General features: G+C 37.4%; 1 protein-coding gene across 4 annotated transcripts in view; it reads right to left on the reverse strand.

Moving 5' to 3' along the window:
* The window catches only part of RPS6KC1 (ribosomal protein S6 kinase C1), a 110,513-nt gene that overhangs the window by 18,843 nt on the left and 67,558 nt on the right, over positions 1–24,112 (reverse strand). For 3 of the 4 annotated variants that reach the window (XM_087827858.1, XM_087827857.1, XM_016224606.2), the window contains 4 exons: positions 14,838–14,885; positions 13,416–13,548; positions 7,748–9,325; positions 7,387–7,476 (listed from right to left, as the gene is read on the reverse strand). In XM_087827858.1, coding sequence (XP_087683984.1) covers positions 7,387–7,476; positions 7,748–9,325; positions 13,416–13,548; positions 14,838–14,885 — 1,849 coding nt within the window. The remainder of the gene's footprint in view (positions 1–7,386; positions 7,477–7,747; positions 9,326–13,415; positions 13,549–14,837; positions 14,886–24,112) is intronic. The other variant, XM_087827856.1, reaches the window with a different exon arrangement.

A 24,112-nucleotide genomic window follows, 5' to 3' on the forward strand; every position in this document is an offset into this window, starting at 1 on the left:
ACCTGGCTCTACATTTCTTGTTGTCGTGGTGACCTGGCAACCATGCTCTGAGCCTTCCTGCAATTATCTGCACAACTTGAGTCAAAACTCCTTGATTTAACTTGATTCAGCATTCCAGAGCCAAGAAATACTTGTTCAAGGGAGCTTATAGGTATCATTACTACACCATTTTCTTGTGAAATAAAATAAGAAATGGGTAACTACCATGTGACTTCTGGTTGACTGATTATAATTATAATTCTGAGCTCTATTCAATCTTTCTCACTCTCTCACCCTGCATTTCTAGTAGGAAAAAACCAACAGCATGCTCCATTTTCCATTGATCACATCACAACAACTCCATTCTGAAGAGCCATCGGGTGGCACAGTGTTACCCAACCAATGCCATTAAAGCTGATTGATGGGAAAGAGGCTAACTAAAAACTGAAAATGACAGGCACAGCTCCCTCTCTCTGCTGCTCTGCTGCTGTGTTAGGCTGGCAGAGCTACATGCACGGCTATGAAGGAACTTTGGGAATTTCACTTGCAATATCATCATTAATTTTTAAAAATCTTACCATTTTAAAACATTTATTTGAAGGAAGTATTTGTGAATAATTGCTTAGGAGGAGTAAGCCCTGGTTACTTCACAGAGATTCAAAATGACAAGATTTTACATGGCGGAGAACTGATGACTTGGTCAAAGTAGCCAGCCAACAGTTCAGGTACGTAATGTTTAACCCAGCATTGCACCTTCTTTGTTAAATATCAGAGGTAAAGAGAGTTCACTTTCTTCTTTAAAGTAATATGGTGGAGTCCTGGCCAGTGTGGCTCAGTTGGCTGGAGCACCATCCCATACACTGAAAGGTGGTGGATTTCATTCCCAGTCAGGGCGCATACCCAGGTTGTGGGTTCGATCCTCAGAAAGGGAGCATATGGGTAGCAACTGATTGATGTCTCTCTCTCTCCCTCTCCCTCTTTTCCTCTCTCTAAAATCAATTTTTTTAAAAAAATTCTCCAGTGAGGATTAAAAAAATAAAATGAAATGATATGGTGGTGAGGCCAATTAACTGAATAGTTGCCAAAAATCAATTTAGACCTGAAAATTAAGAACATTACACTGCAACTATTACTCAAAACTGCATCTAATTTTGTGGTCCTCTTCTAAACAAGAAATTTGTCCACGATCATAAATAAAAAGGTCTGGAGTAAATAAGAGGTTAAAATTAACCTCCTTTTAATAGTTTCAAGCTCAAGTAAACTCTCCATTCTCCAATATCAGGTACATTATAAAATGTGCAGGGATAATTTTTCATAGAGAAGAGGTGAAATAAACACAGTATCAATTCCTTCACCCTTACAAATTCTCTAGTTCTAACAGGTAAAGAATTTCTTCTCTTGAGAGGGCCCAATGTGTTATTCACTAAGGTGCCAAACAACAGAAGCTGAACACATTGCTATCACTCGCTCATTCCCACCACTAGGGACAGATCACATTCTGGCCTGATGAGAAGCGTGACTTCAGAACGAGTGGCCTTGCCATGGAGGCGAAGGTGACTGGCCCATCATCAAGGGGTTGTGAGGGGTCCAGGATACAGGGGTCCCACCTAGGGATGGATCCCAAGGGTATAGAACCTCAAACCTTTATAAAGCAGCCCTTGTAATCTTTCCATCAGAAGGGCTTCGCCTGGACAACTGAGACTTGAGTTGAGCTGAAGCTCTTCTTGCTTATCCTAACATGGCTCTATACTCAGGGCACAAGTTTCTTCAATACACAGGAACTGCATCAGGGAAGTCTTAGTGTAAAATTTTCACTGTTCTATCACACACTTGAGAAGTTACTGGTTCTCTCTCAAAGATACAGATTTCATTTTTATGACAATAGCAACTGAAGGTAAAAGATTAAAAGTACTTGCTAATCAATCATTCAAGGAAAACACTAAAACATTTACTATGTACAAGAGAGATACTGTTGAAGTTTTGCTTAAGGGTAAATCAAACAAAAGAGTTACTGTTTGAAATATAATGTTTAAATATTAACCACAAATATTTTACCTCTTTTTAAATTATTTCTAAAAACTACCTCTTGCCTTTTTCTTCTTTCTTCTTCGGGGGGAAAAAAGACTACACCAGGGATACAGCTGTATTTCCTGGTTATATCATTATTATTTCAAAATAGACATCCATATTTGTTTGCTTTCTCTATCAACTCTCTAAAATTAGACTCCTCATGCTTTAATGAAGTTTACCCAGGGCCCCAAAATTCTCAGATCTAAATGATTCTTCTTTAAACAATTTTGTCTGCTGAGAATCCTGGCATTCAAATTTCACCCTACTCAAAAGTTGGCTCAGCTTTTTCCCTCTAAATAAAAATATTTTCCATAAATCCCTCATTTCTACAACATATTTTTTTTAAATCCTCACCTGAGGACAGCTGAGAGGAAGCGGGAGGGAGAGAGAGAGAGGCATCGAGGTGACTGAAACACGGACTGGTTGCCTTCCACAGGTGCCCTGACTGGGGATCGAACCCGCAACCCAGGTATGTGCCCTGACCAGGGATTGAACCGGCAGCCTTTCAGCGCACAGAACAACTCAACCAACTGACCCACTCTGGCCCGGCTCCACAATATATTCTTTATGTACAAACTCTATGAGTAAAAATACATACTTAGAAAGTAAAATAATTCTTTTATTCCTACTGTTAGACAAGAAATCAACATTTTTCCTTGAGTAAAAAAAATTCTTGCCCTAATAAGATGGATGTGAATTTTGACTAAATTTTGTATAAGAAGGGAATTAGGTGATTTGACACCTGTGATCTTTTTTATACTCAACAAATCTATTTTATTACCAGTAAAGTAAGGCCTGGAAAGTCTTAAGTAAGTTGCAAACAAGATCATGCAATGAGTTAATGGCAGATATGGGACAATATCAAGGTTTAGTAATTCTCAATTCCATCTCAATATTCTAAATTTTAAACTTAGGATGGCCTCATGATATTTTAAACCATTCATGGTCTGAGTCCTAGATCTAGTTATCAAATACATAACTATCACACAGAGCAGCATGCTTAAAAAGCAACAAACTGTGTGTAAAGCATATTTATGGAGAAGGACAGGGGAGACTACTCTCAAAAAATATATTCATGGACTACTTGAAAGTCAGGCTAGAAGAGCATAGCATGGTAGTAAATAATTGTGATGCTCTAAAACTGAACTTCGGAGATAGTGTTTAGCATGATTTTTCTGTTTCACTTTTCCCCGTCAGCTGTGAGCTGTTTCCAAGTGTGAAATCGCCTGAGAGAGGGAGCAAAGCTGTCATTTGACATCTGGGAGCATGGAGACTGGGATGCCGTAAAGAGCATTTTAGACTTTGTCAATTTACACACATATTCACCTATAAATCCCCAAGTCTAAAAAGTACTCAGTGAGAAATATTAATGTAAATTTCAAGGCTTACAACGGGGTGGAAAACAAAGGTGAAGGACACACTGATAGGATACCATCTCAACCTCTTAAGACTAGAACGAATGGGGAAACTTAAGTGATAATATTAGCATAATAACAAAGATATGAACAATTTTACTCACTTGTCTTAGGCTGCATATTAAACTGTCAAGTACAGTTGTTTGTATTTTATAAGCTTAATATTATAGGTTCTGTTTTCTAGCTGCTTTTTATGATGAGTCAAGACTGCTAAAAAAAATGCTAATAAAAGAAAAATATTTTCTTGACATTTTATTTTTCTATCATACTTAAAGTGCTATAACAAACAAAAAAATTATTCTATATGATAAATCACTCCAATGATAAAATACACAAAATCCTTTGTGTACATATGTGTGTGCAAAGAGAAATAAAATCAGAGCAACTACAAGGAAGTCCTGGGGAGGCTAACAATCAATTTACGCCAGCTTTTACTCTATAATCTCTCACAATGAGAAACAGGGCGCCTGTCTAAAAGTCTCTTAATACAGTATCTCAAAGTCTCCTACTATGGAGACTACACACTGTTATACTTACATTGTCATGCTATACAATGTATTACTACTTTGGGGACTATTTCTTTGCCCTTTCTCTTCCTGAACCACGTTCTGTTTCTCTGGTATGAAAGGAACCCATTTACCATGAATGATGTTTATTTAAAATAAAACCTTTCTAGAGAGTCATCCTAGATAATCTAAGGGTACAAAGTGAACCTAAAAGGAAGGGCTTCTACTTTGAAAACAGGGCTGGGTTTGATCAGTGAATTCGTATTCTCAAGACCCTCTTGATGGGCCTGCAGCTGCAGCCATTTATTCGCTGGCTTTTTCACAGATGTAGATAGAGAACACTCCATGGTTTTTGTCTTTTTGTTGTTGGATTTGTTTTCTTTAATATAAAAAGTGGCAACTTTTTAAAAGACGTTCTTCATTTTGTTATAGAAGCTTGTCAATATCAGACATCCTTGGTAGTATGCATTGTTGAAATGACTATGGCTTTTTAAAATCTATGATCAAAAAGTTGGCAGAAACTATACTTAAATAACAGAAGGTGATCATTTGCATTTCAAAATTTATCTATCTTGCTTTTCCCTTCAATTAGACCAAAACATGTTGATTCACAGGTTTCTGTGTGTGTGTATGCATGTGTGTGTGTGTGTGTTTCTTTTTTAAAACTTATTTATAGAGCAGAATAATGGCCCCCCTGCTAGTTTGGCATTTGCTCAAGTTTCTGTCCATGTAAATCGAATCTGTTACTGGAAATTTTTCTCAAAATATAAAGGCACATCATCCACAAGATAAAAAGATGCACTGCTGATACTATAAAGGACAGGGCAGGTGGGTAATGTTTTTAGGACAAATACGTGATAAGGATTCCCAGGAGGCAGGAGCAGTAGGGGTAGAGGTTGCACACTGTTTAAACAGAAGTGAATCATTCTCATCATAATCTTATGACAACTTTACTTTCTAAGCAAACATCAGCGGCTTAATATGCTTTAGAGTTACTCGGGCAATAATACTAAGGTTAGAGATGGGAAATGAAAGGGCAGGGGTGTGTGGGAGACTTAGTTAAACCCTTAGTGTTTCTAAGGGTAGATCAAAAGAGGACTGAGTATTCTATGTCCCCCTGAATTCACTGATTTGTGATTTTTAAGTGCTGACATACTAGTATATTATCATTACTCCCACCCCTGTGAGAGAAAGAGGAAAGCCTACTTGTAGTTTTTATCGGTAGGACTGCTATTCCATTTTGAGACACAGTAATTTATAAATTTTTGCTCCAATTCCTCTTGCATTTTAAGCAAGGGGCAGGAGTAGACACACTTAAAGGAGTCCTGTAACTCTCTAGGTTTAAGATCATCTAAATTAGAATACTAGCATTACTCTTCAGTTAAGGCCATTATTGGTTTTATTTTATCCCATTGATAAAACAAATTAATAAGTCCAAGGAATGAAGGGATTTTCCACATGTTCAATGCAAACCATAATGCTAGGACACTTTTGCAACTCACAAAACTTGAAAGCACAATTCTTTTATGCAAATAATTAAAACAAAGCCCTTCTTCAGATTACAGGTTTTTTTGAATGTTAGTGAAGGACAACCTGGAAGATGAGAGCAAAAATCCATTAATGGTAGACTGCCACCTGCTGGTCAACTGTAAGAATTGTGATTTCTGAAAAACGGCTTAAAAATTAGAACTTGGATACTGATGTATTAAATTCAGTATTTCAGTATATAAAATTGGAAGTTGTATCTATTGATGAATGTAGCATGGTTTTGTTCCACATATATTTAAGCTCTCAGCAAGTCAACATGCTATAATGTTCCAGTAAACATGACTACTTTAAACTGAAGAAAAATAACCAGCTGGAATGACAAAGTACAACCCTACAGAGTTTCCAATAAGAACGTAACAACACTAGTAGGAAATAATGAATCAGTTACAAACATTAAACATTTGGTTTTGATGTAAGGTGTATACTGCACCTGACTTCAGGATTTAACAGGATTTCATTTTTTAAAAATCCCCAGATTTAATTTTGATTCTAAAACCTCCAGTTCATTATAATTAATACATCTATTTATGTACACTGGTACCTAAAATGTTATTTCTCATCAAACTAGAAAAGGGGAGGGTCTGTTAAAAAAAAAAAAAAAGAAGAAGAAGAAGAAAGAAAAGAACCAGATAAGCATAACAAAATGATCTTACTATGAAAAAAATTGTTATTCCATTCACTAAATCACACTAACAAGGTCTCAAAAAACCAGCATAATAGTATGTATTTGAGAGAAACAAAAAAATGTAAGCAAGCTCTATTGTCCCTGGGAAGACATAAAAACAAAGAGCCCTAATTTGGAGTAATGGTAAGAAGAAAATCCAAATCATTGTTTTCAGAAAATAAGTTTTAGGATATTTGCTCTGGAAGTTGAAAAACTTTGAAATTCCCCAATACAAAAATCATTCTTAACAATGAAGGTTGTAACTAAAAACAATATAGGTCTTTCAATCCTAATTATAATCATTTCCCATTATGCAGGGAAACAATGTGAGCATCAATAACACACGGGTTAGCTAGTAAGCACTTAAACACTGTATTAATCAACTAAGCAGATCATGTCAACATAATCAGCTTGAACCTCCTTTGAAAGCCAGTGGGATGACAAGAGAAGAAACTTTGGCCATCCAAAGAGGCTGAATGCTAGGCAAAAGGTGAACAAATTCTGGATTCAAATATAGCCCTATCTGACAAAGAGAAACTAACTCAAATATAATTTGTACGCTAATGTGACCTGTAATTATGGACAAAGGATCTAACACCTCCAGAAATAAACCTCTAATTTTTTTTAAAAATTAAGACAATACATACCGTAAGAGGAAGAGAAGCCTATTATATCAAATATTTGGCAAAATAGGCTATTTTAAAACAAGAAGAATATGCTTCCAAAAGTTTCTCAAACATAGAAAAAACTCTTTAAAAAAATCTTTAAAATGCCAGGTTGGCTCATCACTGAAGTCACAACACTGCTTTTTTTTAAAAATTCTATATTTTATCCATATTTTTAGCCTTAGGAATTTTACCTGTTTAACCAATTGCCTCTCACATCTTAATAAAAAAATCATCCATTTAAAAAGGTTCAGGGTATCTAAAGGTCTTTTCCAACACTAAGAAGTTAAGACATTCCTAAGACATTGCCAGTTCCACGAGAAATACAAACCCATTTAACAACACACACACACACACACGAGCGCGCACACTACAGATTATATAATGGTTTCGTCCCCCAAATTCCTGTTTTGAAGGATTAAAGAGATAACCAAATCCAACATATATGTAAACTGCTAGTGAAAACTACACCTTCCATAAAGAAATGAGAGCTGCCGGACTACTTTTTCAAGTGAAGCATTGTAGGAGACGGCTCTAACCTGGGGCACAGTACATTCTCTCTATGGCATCGCTGTCACAGGAATCTTCAACCTCACTCCACCTGCTAAAATACGTTAGCTGAATGTGTCCTAAAAACAAAACGACAGGAGAAATCAAAACATTTTTCTCTTCCATTTTCTGCAGAAGTGAACTGTAATTACTCCTTTTGTAGCTAAAAACAGTATCATTAAGAATAATGGCATCATTAAGTACTAGAAGCTATTACTGGGGGTGAATTTGCTGCACTGATAATGAAGCTCTAGATAGGAAATGAAGATACTAATTACAAGATAAAACGCCTACTCAGTTAATTGGAAGCAACAGCGAATAAAAAGAAATGCATTTGCAAAAGTTCCTGACCTCTATCATTCAATAAGATGTTGTTTGGGTTCAAATCGCGGCACACAATTCCCTCTCTGTGTAAAGCATCAAGGGCTACCACCATTTCAGCTGCCCATCTCTGAATGCAGCCCTCTGGGATGTAAAACCTGGAGTTCAGTGCTAATTTTTTATCGAGGTCCTCAAAAATCCGATGTATCTCCTTGTCTCCTTCCAGGGCTAGCCCACTCGCTCCCCTAGTCACAGAATCTCTCTGAAACACAGCCGGTTCCTCTTCAGCCAAGCCATCAGCTTGATCTGTGAACAGCAATACCTCTTCAGCGTTTACGGTGCCCGTGTCTGCACTGTGCTCATGAGCACCTGAGAGTGGGTCAGAAGCAGGGAATAAGCTTTCTCCTGCATCATGTGCAGTCACCAACGGCTCGACCACTCCAAGTCCTTGAAAGTTAGGATCCAGGCTGTGTATCGAGGACATGTCTCCTGAACCACTATGATCAACAGCAGCTACAAATAGCATCCCAGGACCACCCTGCACATAGTGTTTTTCGGTTATACCATGAGATGGAAGCCTAGAGGGACCGCTCACTTCCTCTGAGCCTTCCTCTTGTGCTTGGCACTGTTCAGCACTGAGCCTAAGGCATAAAACATCGGGGGCTTCCAACAGTTTACTTTCTATTATGCCTGCATTAGTCTGTGTAAACTTAGTAGGCCCCACTGCTGCACCATCTTTTGTTGGCTCCAATTCACCAGGTAGGTTTACAAGAAGATCAGGCCTTCCTTCATCAGTACCACTGATATCATCAAAAGCAGCATCTTTAAAAGAAATAACTGGGACAGAGTCATCTGAGCCCCTGCTAATAGTGTCCTGAGCTATAACCTTGCTTTCACTAATATTAAAACTCCTGTTTCCATCTGAAAGAGTAAAAAATGGTTTCAAAGGCTCTGACTTTAGACTATAGATTTTTTCTCCAAAATCAAGTCCTAGGAGTTCACTAGTGCTGTCCTTACTGTCTATCCTAAAGAATTCCATGGGGCTGGTTTTAGATCTACTGAGGGAATCTGATGTCCTTGGAGAGCTTACTGCTTCCAGGTCATCGTTTCCAGAGAAGAATTTAAGCTCATGAGCTATCCGCTGAGTGCTGGGGCTGTCACTGTCAGCAGCAAGGTGCGCCGGGAAGCCTTCAGCAGCTTTGATATCAGCACCATTTCCTTCAGTCTTCGTGAAAGGCTCCTCACTCAATGACCCTGGTTCAATCTTCTCTTGCCCATATTCATTGCATAATGTTAAATAGCTAGTAGTGCATTCTTCGTCTGAACTTGAGCCAGAGTCTGGCCACTTTGGAGAGCTATCTTGGCCATCATCGTCTTGGTTGCTATCATCTTGAGAGCTCTGGGTAAGACTAGTCTTCAAAGGTAGAACTTGAAGCATGGCCCCACCGTCGCTTCCTCTGGATTCAAAGCTGCTGCTGTCCTGAAGACTAGAAGTTGGCTGCTGCAGGTGAACTTTAGTAAGTGCAGATTTTTTCACCTCCTCGATGTCAAAGCTTTCTTCAGGACTTCTGTTTAGAAATTTACTGATATATGACCAGAGTTTGCCACCTGTGAACAAGTATAACAAAACAAAAAACAAAAAAATTTTTAACATCCCCAAATTAATGGTTACTTATTGAAGCTATTAGAAAAGCAAAAAGCATTCTAATAATCAATTAAAAGCCACTCAATGATACCCACACATTAATATACCCAGAATGCTGGTGGACAAGCATTTTAATAAAGTATCTTTTGTTAATGCTGACTGGTGAGTACAGTTTCAGCATAACTCCTAATACCAATTATTTTTGAAATGACAACCTATTTCTTCCTTTGAAGGGAAATTAGTTATAACAAATAATATGAAATCTCACAGCTGACTTTCTGCTTTAAAGTTAAATATAATTTAGCTTTAGAAACATATGATTGTGTTCTGATTTGTTTATGTAATAATTTTTTCAAGCATGGCCCCTTGGTCAAGTGGAAATTCATAAATAAGTACTGCTTAAAATTGTATACTTTACTGGGGGAAAAAAGTCAACAATATTATTGCATTTTGAAAATGCCCATTCCAGGATTAGAGGAGAGATTTGGCATCTGGTATATAATTATGCCATTATAAATGACATATTAATAATATTTTGCCCATTTTCTCCCCTCCCCATACACATCATGTGTGGTATGAGACCAAGTAATGCAACTGAGAAATATTAATTGGGCAGCCATTAATGAGGCAAACTATTGTAATTCTAATTCTGAATTATGATATATATCAGAAACCTATAAAAACCAAAAACATAAAAATCAATTTCACATAAATCATAGAAATCAAACAAACAAACAATAATCCAATGTTTTACCAGCAATACTTGTTAGGCAGATATTTCACCTTAGCTTTCTTTTGTTTAACCATTAAAAACTAAACCTCTTTTGCGAATCAGAGTCTTTGAATAAACAAACTATGATAAGTATCAAAACCCTACAAAAGCTCTACTGACTAGAAACAGTATTACAAGAAGAAAGAAGAGTTAAATTTAATCCAGAAATCTTAAAAACAGTAATTGCAGATGCACACTTTGTGAAGATATAACTGTAGCTTCCAAAAATGAGAAATAATGTGTTAAAAATGAAACCCTCTAGCCTGGCCAGTGTTGCTCAGTGGTTGAGTGTCGAACCATGAACCAGGAGGTCACAATTCAATTCTCAGTCAAGGCACATGCCCGGGTTGCAGGCTCGATCCCCAGTAGGGGGTTCAGGAGGCAGCCAATCAATGACTCTCTCATCACTGATGTTTCTATCTCTCTCTCCCTCTCTTTTTCTCTCTCTGAAATCAATAAACATGTTGTTTTTTAAATGAAACCCTCTATTAATATGGTGAAGGCAACTTTTTCAGCACATTTTTAATGTTGTTATTAAGCATCATATACCAAGGGTAACTAAATCTTAAGGGGAATAATCACTGACAATTGTATGTGTAAAAGGTCAATGGAAGCATCCAAAAAAACTCTTTCTACTTCACATTTCACTTCATTTAGAGAAATTCAATAAATACATAAAAAGCTCCAGGTAGTATAGCATAGAGTAACTGCTCCATAAGGGGTAACTGTCATAATGTTAATCCTAAAATATTCATACACCTCCTCTACCAGTGACCTGGTTAACAGTCTTCTTCCATTTTGATAATAATTAGTGGCACAGGACATTATGGCATTGAACTTTCCCATCATTTTCTCTTAGGTAACTTTCTGTCCTCACTACATATACTTAGTTTTTCTTATCTCCCCACATTCAAACTGAAGTTTAAAGATTCACAGGTGGCTTTGAAACTCACTCACTCATATAAGGAGCTATGCACTGATTCCAACTTTTCTTAGTCTTCTGACAACAATATCCACACCCCTTGTCACATATACCTCTACTGTGGCACACTAACAGTAATGCCTAATTCTGTGTGCAATCCAAAAAAGCATGTGTTGTTTCAATTCATCTAGAGGGTGACTACTGTGAGGACAGAGCCAAGTCTTTTTCATCTTTGCACATGTACTTCCTACACAGTGTGCAGAACATGACAGGCACTCAGTCAACGCTTGTTAACTCAGACGGTAAGTCATCAGAATGAGATGCACCATCACAGAGTAGACAGTATCTACAGCGTAAAGCTCCAGGGATCAGCGGGGAACAGTATCTACTGAAGTTCTAAGAAAAGTTTCATTCATTCTTAGGCGAATTCCACCTGGATGAGTGGCTGAAATCTAAAATTCAAGATGCTTAACTTCTTTATTTTTGCCCCCAAATCACTTCCTCTTTCTGACTTCTCAGCCATTTTGGGAGAAAAGCTTTGGACCAAACTTGGGTTATTTTCTCTCCCTTGTTCTTTCTACATCTGACAATTTTCTAAGTCCTATAGGATCTACCCATAATGTTTGTCACAGTTTTCCTCTTCTTTTAACTCCTTTGGCCACTCTGTATTTCTTGGAATAATGTTATAGCTACAACTAAATCTCTACAATAACTGCTTCCATTTTAGCACAGATCTTATGATGTCATTTCTCCATTCAAGAACCCAAATCCCCTCCACCTACTGAATGAGACTTGGTAAAGATAATCTAAAATAGTGGAAAATTTGAAAACCAGTCTGTCTGTGTCTTTAAGACAGATTATAAAGATTTTCTATAATGCTGCAGTAAATTCGGTTGAAATATCAGCTTTAAAGAGTATAAGGGAAGGTGAGAAGACGGCAGAAGAAAAACTGAAGTATGGCTTGGAGAAGGAAGAGAACAGGAAGAGGAAGTTGTAAATAGCAGGGGTAAACTAGGATTGAAAATTTGCCACAGATAATCTCCAACATGAATAATCCACCCGGGGTAATAGCACATTGGCTATAATTACATTCATCCTACTGACCTTGTTCTAAATTATTATGGATTATTACTGCACAAGTTAGTTTTGTTCCACACCAGAGGTGGTTGTATTCTGCTATCAGATGACATGACCTCTAATTCAATAATGTCTGTAATGCACTGGTATCCTCAGATAAAAGCTGTCTATAATGTCTGAACAAAGGTGAATTAGTTATCCAATTCACACACGCAATTAACTCTCTTAATACCTGAGAGACCATGGAGCCCCTTCTGAATTTCCTATTAAGTACCACATATGGAGGTCTTCCCTCCATCTGTAGTTATCTTGTGCTGTACTTCATAATAAACAATATTAATAGTTTACTGCCGTCAAAAATCTTGCATTAGTTCTCATAAGAGACCTCAGTCTGCAAAGCAATGGCTCATTTTCCTGGGAAAATGCATTAAATTCAAATGTTATGCCTATTAGTAAAGCACAATAGTCCTCTATTCTCAGTAATATAAAAATAATAGCAACACCTTCATGAAATACAGAAAATTTAATTTTTTTCACCATTTTTAAGAACACCTCTTAAAAGCCAAAAGGCAATATTTATAATGTGGATTTATATTTATATGCTGTATTTAATCATTTTATATAAGAAACTATTTAAATTCAGGCACTGAAGGGCAAAAACAAATCAAAACATAGTATTTTTGCCACCTGTTCCCTCTACTCAGAGCGAAATTTCACAAATAGTTTGAAAGCAGAGTAGTGTGCCTCTCTCTGCTTTGTCCCCATATGTGACGCCAATGGCTGCATTCGCAAAAACCCAGATTAGAACAACTAGGTCATGTCAAATGTCAAGCAAATACCCAGGCCTTCTAAAAGGGGAGGTAATTAATTAATTCTTCAGGGGGATGCTTTTATTTAAGTCATCTAACATTAAAATATCCTTCCAGCAGAGAACAAGAGAACAGAATAAAATCTGTAAAATTAAACCTGGCTCTCTTAGCACACATTCACCTGGAATTCTCATCCTATCAGGTCAAGTCTAGGAGAAAGCAAGTAATTAAGTATATCAGAAGAATGGTGCTGCAGTTCCAGTGAAATCTGCTGCTCACCTAGGTTTTCTTTCAACATTTGACCTCCCAAGTCAGAGTAGGGAGGGAAGGCAGAGGAAGAAGACAACAGTTTCTTACACGTGTTTCATAGGTTTTATCCGCTTGTGTACTGACAGAGGAAGGGCACTCTAGAAACTAAAAAGCTAAGTAGGTGACATTCTTTGCTCCAAAAACAAATTAAAGTACAAACTAACCTTCTACGTGCTGCAGCACAAGGAAAACCGACTCGTCGGAAACGATGTACTTGTGCAGACACACCATGTTGGGCACGCAGCGGGGGATGATGGTCTTTCTGTTCCTGCTGTATTCACTGCTCTTCCTTAGACCCTGACAGAGAACAAAAAGGTCAGTTGTACCCTCAGTTGCCTTTGGAGCCTGCTGTGCTCTGTGTTTATCAACCAAACTAATCTATCCGAGTTACTCTGGGCTTCAGAGAAACCACTCATCTGCTGCTCTATGCCCCTCAGTCCCTGGAGGCTCCGCTGATGGCATCTGGCGTGAGTCCAGAGAACGGAAGATGCCACAAAGCTGCCATTAAAATCAATTACGTGGGTCAGTGTTTTTATTAGAGATGCTCTCAAACTAAGTCATCAGGATGACACACAGTTATTTCTCTATGACCTTTTCTTAAGTTTTATTTACTTGTGTATATCGTTAAAGCAGTAGACATTGTGAGGGCAATTCAAATTTCTGAGACACAAAAGGTATTCCTAGATTAAACAGGCAATTTTAGAATTCTACTCCAAAAAAATCACAAAGATTTTTTAGGTTTCCTCCAGAGGAACAGGTGTGTGTAGTTCCTGGTATCATTACCTTGATTTAAAAATCTGGGAAAATGCCAGTGATAAAGTATACTCATAAAAAGAAATTTGTTTCAGTATATGTCAACGTGACCTACTGCTATGCTGATAAAGTAAAATAAAAAGGATCAGAAAAAGAAATATAAAATTCATCTGAAATGGATTAATTCTGGATGATGTGGAAACGCTTAAATTGGGATATTTTAGAATGTGTACTGTCACAATCCATTTCAAAGACAATTTCAAAATTTAAAAATTGAAGGGATTTTCCTTCCTTATTCATTTAGTTACAAATTGAATTATGTAAAAGACTCAAAATAGAGACCAAAAAGAGGGCCAGGGATGTAGATAACAATATCCCAATTATTTGTCACAAAGACTTTAAGGTAAAAGTCTGCACTTAAGAACTGCAATCATAATCATAAGTGAGGCGGTATGTGGTCTCCACAAATTATACATAAAGTATTAGAGATGAATTTAAACTGTACAGTACACATTTAAACAACATGAAATGATTCTTCAATTTATCCAAATTATTTCCACCATACTCTATTACCTAAAACACTTTTTAAAATGTATGCTATTGAGTATTTATCAACTGGGATGAAGGACAAAAAGTAAAATAAACTCGGATCACCACAAACATAAATGCACATTCAAAAACGGAAAAACACCCAGGAAAATAATATTAAATCTTTTTTTTTTCAGAGCACAATTTGAAAATAAATTTCGAGATCATTAAACATACAAATAAAATTTAAAAATAAATTTGAATATTACTAAAAAAAGAATAATAAACATACAAATTCTACTTACTTTTAAAATGAATGTCTGTTCTGTCCTTGTGTCCATTACAAGTAAAACCTACATCAAAAGCACAAGTAATAATTATTCACAATACGATGAAACATTAACTCATAACTTTTTAAAACTACACTTTAAGGGTTTGAGGAAAGGTACTAGAACTGACTCCACCAAAATTGTTAATTTCCTAATAAAAATTTTTTAAGGCATCAACAGGATTAAAGAAGTCTTATCTAAAGTAGGTTTTATTATGGTTTCCTTTCTAAAAATACCATATTTTAGAAACATTACTGTTTCCTAGATTTATTTTAAAACATATTTCCTAAAAGTAAAGAAAAAATTATTTTAGACAAAGAATTTTTCCTCATGAAACATTTATGGTTAAGAAGTAAAAAAAAAAAAAAATTGCAGGAATTGCCAAAATCTCAATTTTCTATCTAAAATCCCTTATGTGGCCACTTGCTATAAAGTGATTTCGATAACTCAGGCTCCAGTCTAAGACACTCTTACGGTCCTACTTCTCCATGGTGGACTCATCCTAGCTCCTCTTTTTCCATCAGCAAATCCTGCCGGCGCATCTTTTTCTTTTTTATCTTTATTGATTTCAGAGAGAGGAAACGAGAGGAAGAGAGAGAGACAGAAACATCAGTGATGAGGGTCATTGATCGGCTGCCTCCTGCACGCCCCGGACTGGGGATCGAGCCCACAACCCGGGCATGTGCCCTGACCGGGAATCGAACCCCGATCGCCTGGATCCCAGGTCGATGCGCAACTGCTAAGCCATGCCCAGCCGGGCTGGCCCATCTTTAAAATGAATCTTGAATCTGAACAGGCCTCATCACTTCACAGCTACTTCCCTGATCCAAAGATGCATCTGGATTACAACCACTTGAATGGGCTTAAAAGTGGATTTTCCCCCAGAGCCTCCAGTAAGGAACGCAGCCCTGCCAGCACCTTGACTGTAACTCAGCATGACCCATGCCAGACATCTATCCCATGTGACTCAATAAATTTAGTTGTTTTAAGCTAAGTTTGTGGTAATTTGTTATGGCAGCAATAGAAAACTGTACAGAAATTGTGTCTTCTCCAACCTATGTGTGTCCCATAGTAAATGTTCAAAGTGAATGAATTCAGGTATAAAAGTTTGGAAGGTAGATGGCAATATGGGAATGGAGCTTAGAAAATAAGCTGAAACTAAATGTTTATATTTGCGTATTCTCCACAAAGATAACCGCTAAAGACATGAGAACAAACATACCCCACTGAAATGCTTACTTTATACCAGGCACTGTGCTGGGATTTAAAGAATTAAGTCACGTAATGCACTCAACAATCCAATGAGGTAGGTATGCTTTACCCAGTTTTACAGATGAGGAATCAAACGTGAAACTATGAACTTGCCCATGCTCACAAATCTAAGAAGTGGCAGCGGAGAAATTTAAACCCTAGAAGTCTGGCTCCAGGGTTCTTCCTTTTAACTGCTAAGCTATACTGTTTATGTCTAAATTTTGAAAATTATACATAGTTGTTATATTGAAGGTATATAGACAACAACCAACAAAAGTATAGTGAGAAAAGTACAAAGAAAACCAGAAAATGTAGTGGTTCAGAAAGAAGAAAATCATTTGGATGTCACGGGGGGGGGGGGGGGGGGGAAATGCTTTAAAATGAGAGTAATCATCTAGGAGAAGCCATAAAGAGTGAGAAGGGGGAAGGGATTACTGCCCAAGGCATTAGGAAGCCACTGGAAACTTGCAATACTGCTTTATGCAGTGAACCAGTGGGAGAGGAGCCAGACTCCTCCGAGTTAATAATGGGTGATAAGGAAATGGAGGTGACATATATAAATCTTTTAGTAGAGAAATACGTCAGAAGAAGGAAAACCATTAAAGTGAAAGAGTTGGTAGGATCATCAGGTTAAACCTATTTTCAGAGGGTAGACCTAGTTCCCCATAACTTCCCTCTGAGCTACCTTCACCGCCAATCTTGGACTTCCACGGCATGGAAACACATTCAAAGAACTTGAACCCTGACAGCTAAATTAACACATCATGAGAGCAAAAGGAGGCGCAGGGGCCTTGTCTTCTCTCTCTGCAAAAAAGGACTCTATGAACCCTGAGTCTGTGAAGACATGTAGGGTACCTCAGATCTCATTTGTTTTCATATCAAGTTGTGACTCCTTTAAGCCACTCACCAGAATGCCAGTCCTATTTAAACAAGATACATCTCTCTGAAATAGAAATGTGTCGCTGGGTAAAAGTATGGAAGCTGTACAAAGGAAAGAACTTCCTTCTCCAACCAGAAGCCTCGGAATTGCAGGCTCTATGTGCATAAATCAGAAGTGATATCTCTCTTCAGGTCTCCCTTAGCCAGGAAGCATGAAGTGGATCAGACAAAAAGGCCAAATGAAGATCTATAAACGTGGCTGGGAAGGGCTGCTTTGTTTACATTTACTTTCTTCTCCTACCAAGTTTGTTTGCAGCTAGACAATGTTCACATTGAGGCCATAAACACAAGAACATATGTGGTTTTTTTAAAATGTGCCCTTTGACTGTCAATTTCTCCCAAACAGGTGTTGGCTAAATGATTATAAATTGGCCTCTGGATACACCTCTTCAACTGAGCCGTACAGGGCTGGTGATAATATAATTAGACCTAAAAACATCAGGCCGGTGAATGCTTTCCATCTGTTTGGCAATAATGTTTAGTTAACAATAGTCTTTAAAAGAAGCACCTTCAACTTCAGTTCTTAAAGTTATTTATAGAGCCATTCTTAACACACCAGCACTCCTGCTAACAAGAGCTTTAGCCACTTGGAAATTATTAGCCATACGGCTGTATACAAAGAGAAACGACTGCATTTAACATCTGTATCTTTCCAAATTTACACGCTTCAACCTCATTTAAAGTCATTTCTTAATGAACAGAGCTGTGGTGCTGCATTAATATTATAGTTGCACGCACAAAGATCATAAGGAGCCAAACATTTTTTTAATGCCAACAGTAGGCCAATCTGTAATGAAGCTGTCAGCATAAAGGACAAAATAATAGCTTCTTTAACCCTCAAACAGAATTTGTTCATTTGTAGACTAGAACACATCAATTTAAAAACTGCTCATGGGTTTGCTCACCTTTATAAAGACAAAAATCTAATTTGGTACTAATTTGATACAATTGTCTTTTCAATAAAAGGCTCCTAAACCCATCTCTTATTTCATAATAAAACAAGTACTATAACTAAAACTGTCATGAAGTAATTATCTCGGATAGCATACCTTATTGAGAGAACACAATTAATGTATTTCTCCCTTTCATTTTTCACACTTACTTATCAGCACTATATCGGCATATGGTCTAACACAAGAGATCACTCCATCTTTGCCCATAGTAATATCTAGAAGGACTGCTCCTCACTGGGGGAAAAAGCAGACGACTTAACCACAAAGATGAGCCTCATCTGTTCTTCAGTTGCACCAGCACAGTGAGACTTGCCCACTGTTCTTTCACAACAGTGGTAGGAAGAGCTCCAGTTGATCATAGGTCTGGATCTCTCCATTAACTAGAACACAGAAGAACTAATATTTAACTAGGTACCAGCTTTGGAAAGATAGGAAGGGTAGGGAAGTATAACAAAAGCATCAAATGATGATTACTTTTAAGCATATGAAGAATAAATTTGGAGGAAAGAGATACAATCATCAAGACCCTATGACTGTGCTGAAGTATGGAGAGCTCCCTTCACCAAAGACTGTCACCCATTCTTGAATCTTTTTAGATATTTAAATGTTGACATTCAAAGTCCATAAGTCTCTAAAAATAAGTTCACCTCCAATTCCTCTTAAAAGGAAGATTACCTGGGTAGTTTAAGGGAATATCTGTCTCTATTTGGTGCCTGTTACTTCACAGGACTCCAGAACAATTAATAAAGTTAGAAAAATATTTAAGAAAAGTCTACAGAGAAAGTCATTCTGGAGCAGCACAGCCTTTCCTTAATGGTGTCGCAGTACTATTCACATTTGCTACATACAATCTGAATGACCAGCTGTACAAGTTACAACGCTGGGAATCCACACACCGATAAACATACCAGGGAAGAATGAGGTCAACATAGTAAAGAAGCAGAGAAAACGTACAAGCCCAACTGTAAGTCCGTTCTTCTCCACATCATTTCAGGTGCGTAAGGTGATACTTACTGTGTTCTCTTTTACAATAGCTCACACTTAACCATTTTAGCGAGGTATTAATGAAACTCATGGTGGCAACATTACAGAAGCTGGTAGTAATATTATTCTGTAGGAATGGTTTTGAACAACCCTTTGCTTTCCCCCACACCACCTGATGATAACCAAATGTGATTTACATTCACTAAAAGCCCATCTCCTTTGGCATGCTTATTATATTCAGAATGTATTTCTAAAACTGTTCACTGTTCATCCCATACCTTATTCTCACAAGGTATCTCTCTTAAAAATTCAATGACCAGAAAACAAGGAGTAGGTGACCTTCAATACCAACAATTCTCCCCCTGGGGCCTGTCTCTTTAGCATCCGAAGGCTAGCAATGTTCCCAGCAAACGCAAAAGCGAAAGACACTAAGCCTCCAGTATTAGCGATCGGAAGTTGCAGCGTCAAGAGCATCAGCACGAACAGACTGTGCAGGGGCACTTCTCTCATGTGATGCCATGAAACCAATCTGTTCTTGGTGGTCAGATGCTCACAAAAGTTATTCCACCGATGAGAACTGGAGTATAAAGAGCAAAATTCGACACGGATACTTATAACCTTTAGTCTAAAGAATGTTTCCATTTACTATTCCCAAGGATCTATTTTCAGCAGAGAAAAGTATAAAAGGTATCTCGAGGATTTAAGGGGAACAGAAAAAAAAATCCTTTGGAGTCTTATCAGTCTCACTTGTCCTAGAACTTTCCATAAGCCACAGTATCATGAACAAACAATCCAAAACGAGTAATGCTTTGAGGATCGCTGGCAGCAAAATCACCAACCAACTCAGAGCAAGATGAAATACATCTCTCGGAGGCAGCTCGAGCTCTCAGGCTTCTGCAGAACCTGGAGATGTCTACGAAGGCAGGAACAACAGACCAAATCTACAGGGCTGTATGGAGGTAGCACTCAAGACCCACGCTTCTTTCTAGTTACTAAAGTCCAAAATACCATAATTCAAAGTATACTTCGAATGTTTATCCAATCACCCTTAACTCCTAGAAAACACTCCCTATTTCAGTTTATTTAATTGTCTTAACTACAGGCAAACTGGGGCAGGGACAGCGGGGAAAGAGCCACATCCAGAACAGCAAGCAGCACAAAACTAAGCTGGTAAATAACTAATTTATCTATAAGAAAACAACTAATTTTAGATTCCTCTAAACGCCCAGACGTGTGCAAAGGTTTTAGTATGCTGATTTTTTAATTAAAAGATATTTCAGCAGTGAAAGCTCTTTCATATGCACTACTGATTCTTCATCAAACGTTAACTCTCCAACTTAACACCAGCATAGCCGGTGGGAGCCTGAAGGTTTACCATCTGCTGCTACCCAAAGCCACTGTGGCACCTTCAGAACATATGCATCAAAGCCCCAAGATAAGAGACGGAAGGAATGCTGCCGAAGTCAGCATAAGGGGGATGACGGACCCAGAGGCCGGCAGCAGGCAGGCTACCAGGGAGTACGGCACACCGTGGACCCCGGTCACCCCTTAGAATGCGCACCCAAGGTCACAGGGGGCTCTATGGCTGAACCAAAAGACAAGAGAAATGCTACTTCTAATGGAATTTACTTAAGTAAGTAAATGTGATGATTTTTCTTTTTTAAAAGAGGAGGGGATCTAGTCACATTTAAAATCACCTCTGATTTTATTCAAAATAAGTATACAATGAGTAAAATATATAAAATTTAAGGTGTTTAAATCAGTCTGTCTATGAATAATAATATAGGTATATATTTTCATGTAATCATAAAATAAGGCACTTTGTTTTGAAAGGTTTGTTTCCTGGGTACCATCACACCCACAATCCAAATGTTACCCAAGAAAAATGTACTTTGAGATGAGGTTTTATAAAATCCACAAAATACCAATTAAAAACCCTGATTTCTGGCTACTCAAAAAATGCCATTTATTTATGGTAATAATCACATTTACTACAATACCTCATAAAAAAAAAAAAAAAAACAATGGTGTCTTTTAAAATATTTTTTTTTTAAAGATAATCTCAAGAACCTGGGTATATATTTAATTACGATACTGAATAACTAGCATATATTCATCTTAAAAGAAATTCACTAATATGAAATTTTCTTGTCCGTCTTTGCTTTCTGCTTTATAATTTTTTTTAATTTTTCATTTACTGACGAGAGAGAGAGAGAGAGAGAGAGAGAGAGAGAGAGAGAGAGAGAGAGGGAGAGAGAGATCTTTTTGTTGTTCTACTTAGTTCTGCATTCACTGGTTCACTTTTATACATGCCCCGAAGGAGAATCGAACCCACAACCTTGGTGTACAGGGACAATTCTCTAACCAACTGAGCTACCCGGCCGGGGCTTTGATTTCTGCTTTTTCTTTAGTATTTTAAATGCAGCTAAAAGAAAATCATTATATCATTATAGAAAATAACTTTTTAGAAAATAATGCAAAAAGCATTTTTTATTCTTAGTCTGGAAATGGCAACAGATACATTAAGTTTGCATAATTCTAACCTAAATCCAGATTTTTAAAAGTTCTTTCAAAGTTCCACAGGGAACTAGTTATTAATTAATTTAAAATTAGGGCATTATTAAACATTCATGTTCCGTAAGAACTGCCAATGAACCCCATTTGTCCTGTCCTCTATTTAAACTGAATGCAACCTTAACCTGTTGAATGCAACCCGGGACGGTTTCTATAACCTAATACAATACTGCACTGTGTATATATATGCCCCACGTGAACTCAATTTATACCTTTATATATTTAGTAAATTCAATAATAATTACAATGATTATTTAAGGGTCATAGTTTTTCATTGTGATAACTGAAAACAGTCAATGCCACCAGAGTAACTTTATCTTGTAAGATAGGTTATAAATATGCTATGAATCACACGGTTGGAAAAAGAAAATAACTGTATTTTGGTGGTACTAAAGCAGACTTGCCAATCCAAGTGATTTACTCAAAATGTAAAGCCTACAGTGTTTTCTTTCCCCAGAGGGCACTGAAATATGGCTGGCAAAGTTTGTTTTCTTTGACAGACTAATATCAGGATCAGAAAAGAAAAAGGGTTTAGAAAATGTTTCTCTACCCCCATCTAAAAGTCACTTGGCCAAACCTCCGGATTACTCACCTTTAGGCAAATAGCTAAATCTAGTCCTGTCCTACAGCAACACAAAATACATGCATTCTCCAGAAAACAGTCCAAGAAGTAGACTACTTCAACCACAAACATGAATTTAAAATTCCTTATATCCCTATTAGCCAGGGTCAATGAACGTGAGCCATCGAGGTCAATGACATCTCATACTAGGATGTGAGGTTAATGATTTAGTGAATAAAGCCAGGCAGAAATGTCTTTTATATACATACAAAAAAAGAGTTCTACTTTGTGTAATTTTCAAATCCTAGGCCTATTGTACATCTATTACTTCATAAGACCTGCTTCCAGAGGACACGGCGTGTCTTTGTAAGAAAACTGGATATAAATATAGCAAAAGGCAGAATATAAAAGACAGGAAAAAACTGGGTTTAAAACAGAAATGCTGAAGAGCTCGGAAAAAAATTCACTTAGGAGGCTCTTCTCAGATCCAAAGGCTTTAAAAGCCAGATCTCTACACCCTTGTCATTCTCGTTTTGTCTGTTTTCTGTTTTTGTGAAGCAACCTGCCCAAGGCCACAAAGAAATTATGCTAAAGACAGGTAAAAACTCTGGCACTGGCTGGTGTGGCTCAACTGCCTGGGCAGTGTCCCGTGTACAGAAAGGCTGCTGGTTAGATTGCTGGTCGGGAGCAGCCCGGCTTGTGGGCCCACGTGCAGGAGGCAGTCAATAGATGTTTTGCTCTCCTATAGATGTTTCTCTCTCTCTCCCTCTCCCCTTCTCTCTCTCTCAAAATCAATAAAAAAATCTTTACAAAAAAAACTTTGACATTTACATGAAAATTAATTCAATTAAAAGTCTAGTCTGTTGTATTTAGCTTTAGGTCCCTTATTTGCATTTGCTAGAAAAAACTAATACTCTAGTGCTGATATAAACTATGTCTATTCATACCTTGGTCTAATATTTTCATTCTGCTGCTAGATGTGTTCTATAAATATGCATGAATCAATTTGAAGGCCCTGAAAACAAACAAAAGTCCATAAAAAAACAGCAAGTATGCCTACATAGTTTTATATAGTGTTCAGAATTGGTACAGCGTATATACTCAGTTAACAAATGCTATCTTGTAATGATAATGAACACAGAGGCTACATCTTCAAGTCAATCAACACATATCCAACCAAGTTGCCAATGTCAAAGGTAGCCTGATTGCAATTCAGAAGAAAATGCCTCAAGGGCAAGGAAGCTATTATTTTTTAATGTTTTTAATGAGTTCTGTACTTTTATAGCAGATGGGACTGAACTTCTGGTATTGATTAAAATTGAACAATGTTTTAAGATGACCTAGAAAATTTATTTAGTATAAAAACACAATGTGTTCGTGTTCTGAAAAGTTCCAAAATATTTGAAAGCATATATGTAACACAAGGCACAAGGCTCATTCTCAAACTGACAATTTCATTGACTGCAACAAAGTACCCTGCCAACAATCTATAGGTGTGCTCTGTGAGAGAAGGTGAAAGGGGAGGTGGAGGAACGTTCTGACAGTTTTCAGTTCAAACTACCCTCTTGCTCTGATCCTGCAGGTGTAGTGTATTTTGAGGTGCAGACTCGCTGAGTATTTGAAATCTTAAAACCCATATATTGTCTCTTTTTGTTCCCTTTACAACTATTCAGCAAGCATTTATTGAATCCTTATTGCATGGACAGCACTGTATTCAGTTAGGCATTATCAGAGAAAATAAAAAGGAAGAGATGTAGTTCCTGCCCTCTAGGACAAGTTAACAACATATTTAAGGCACTAAAATTATACAAGTGAAGATAACACACAACTGAATGCTAAACTTAATTCAAAGAAAGAAACAATGAGTGTGTGTTAGAGTTGTAGAGGGGTAAGCTTGCAGCTGTCTTGGAGAATGGCCCAAATACAGGTGGCCAAGAAGAAAGAACTAGAAGAGCTGAAGATGCTAGATGAGTCCCCCACACCCTCAG

Source organism: Miniopterus natalensis, chromosome 19 (genome assembly GCF_054644295.1).
Source record: "Miniopterus natalensis isolate mMinNat1 chromosome 19, mMinNat1.hap1, whole genome shotgun sequence".
In the NCBI taxonomy this organism is placed as follows: Eukaryota; Metazoa; Chordata; class Mammalia; order Chiroptera; family Miniopteridae; genus Miniopterus; species Miniopterus natalensis.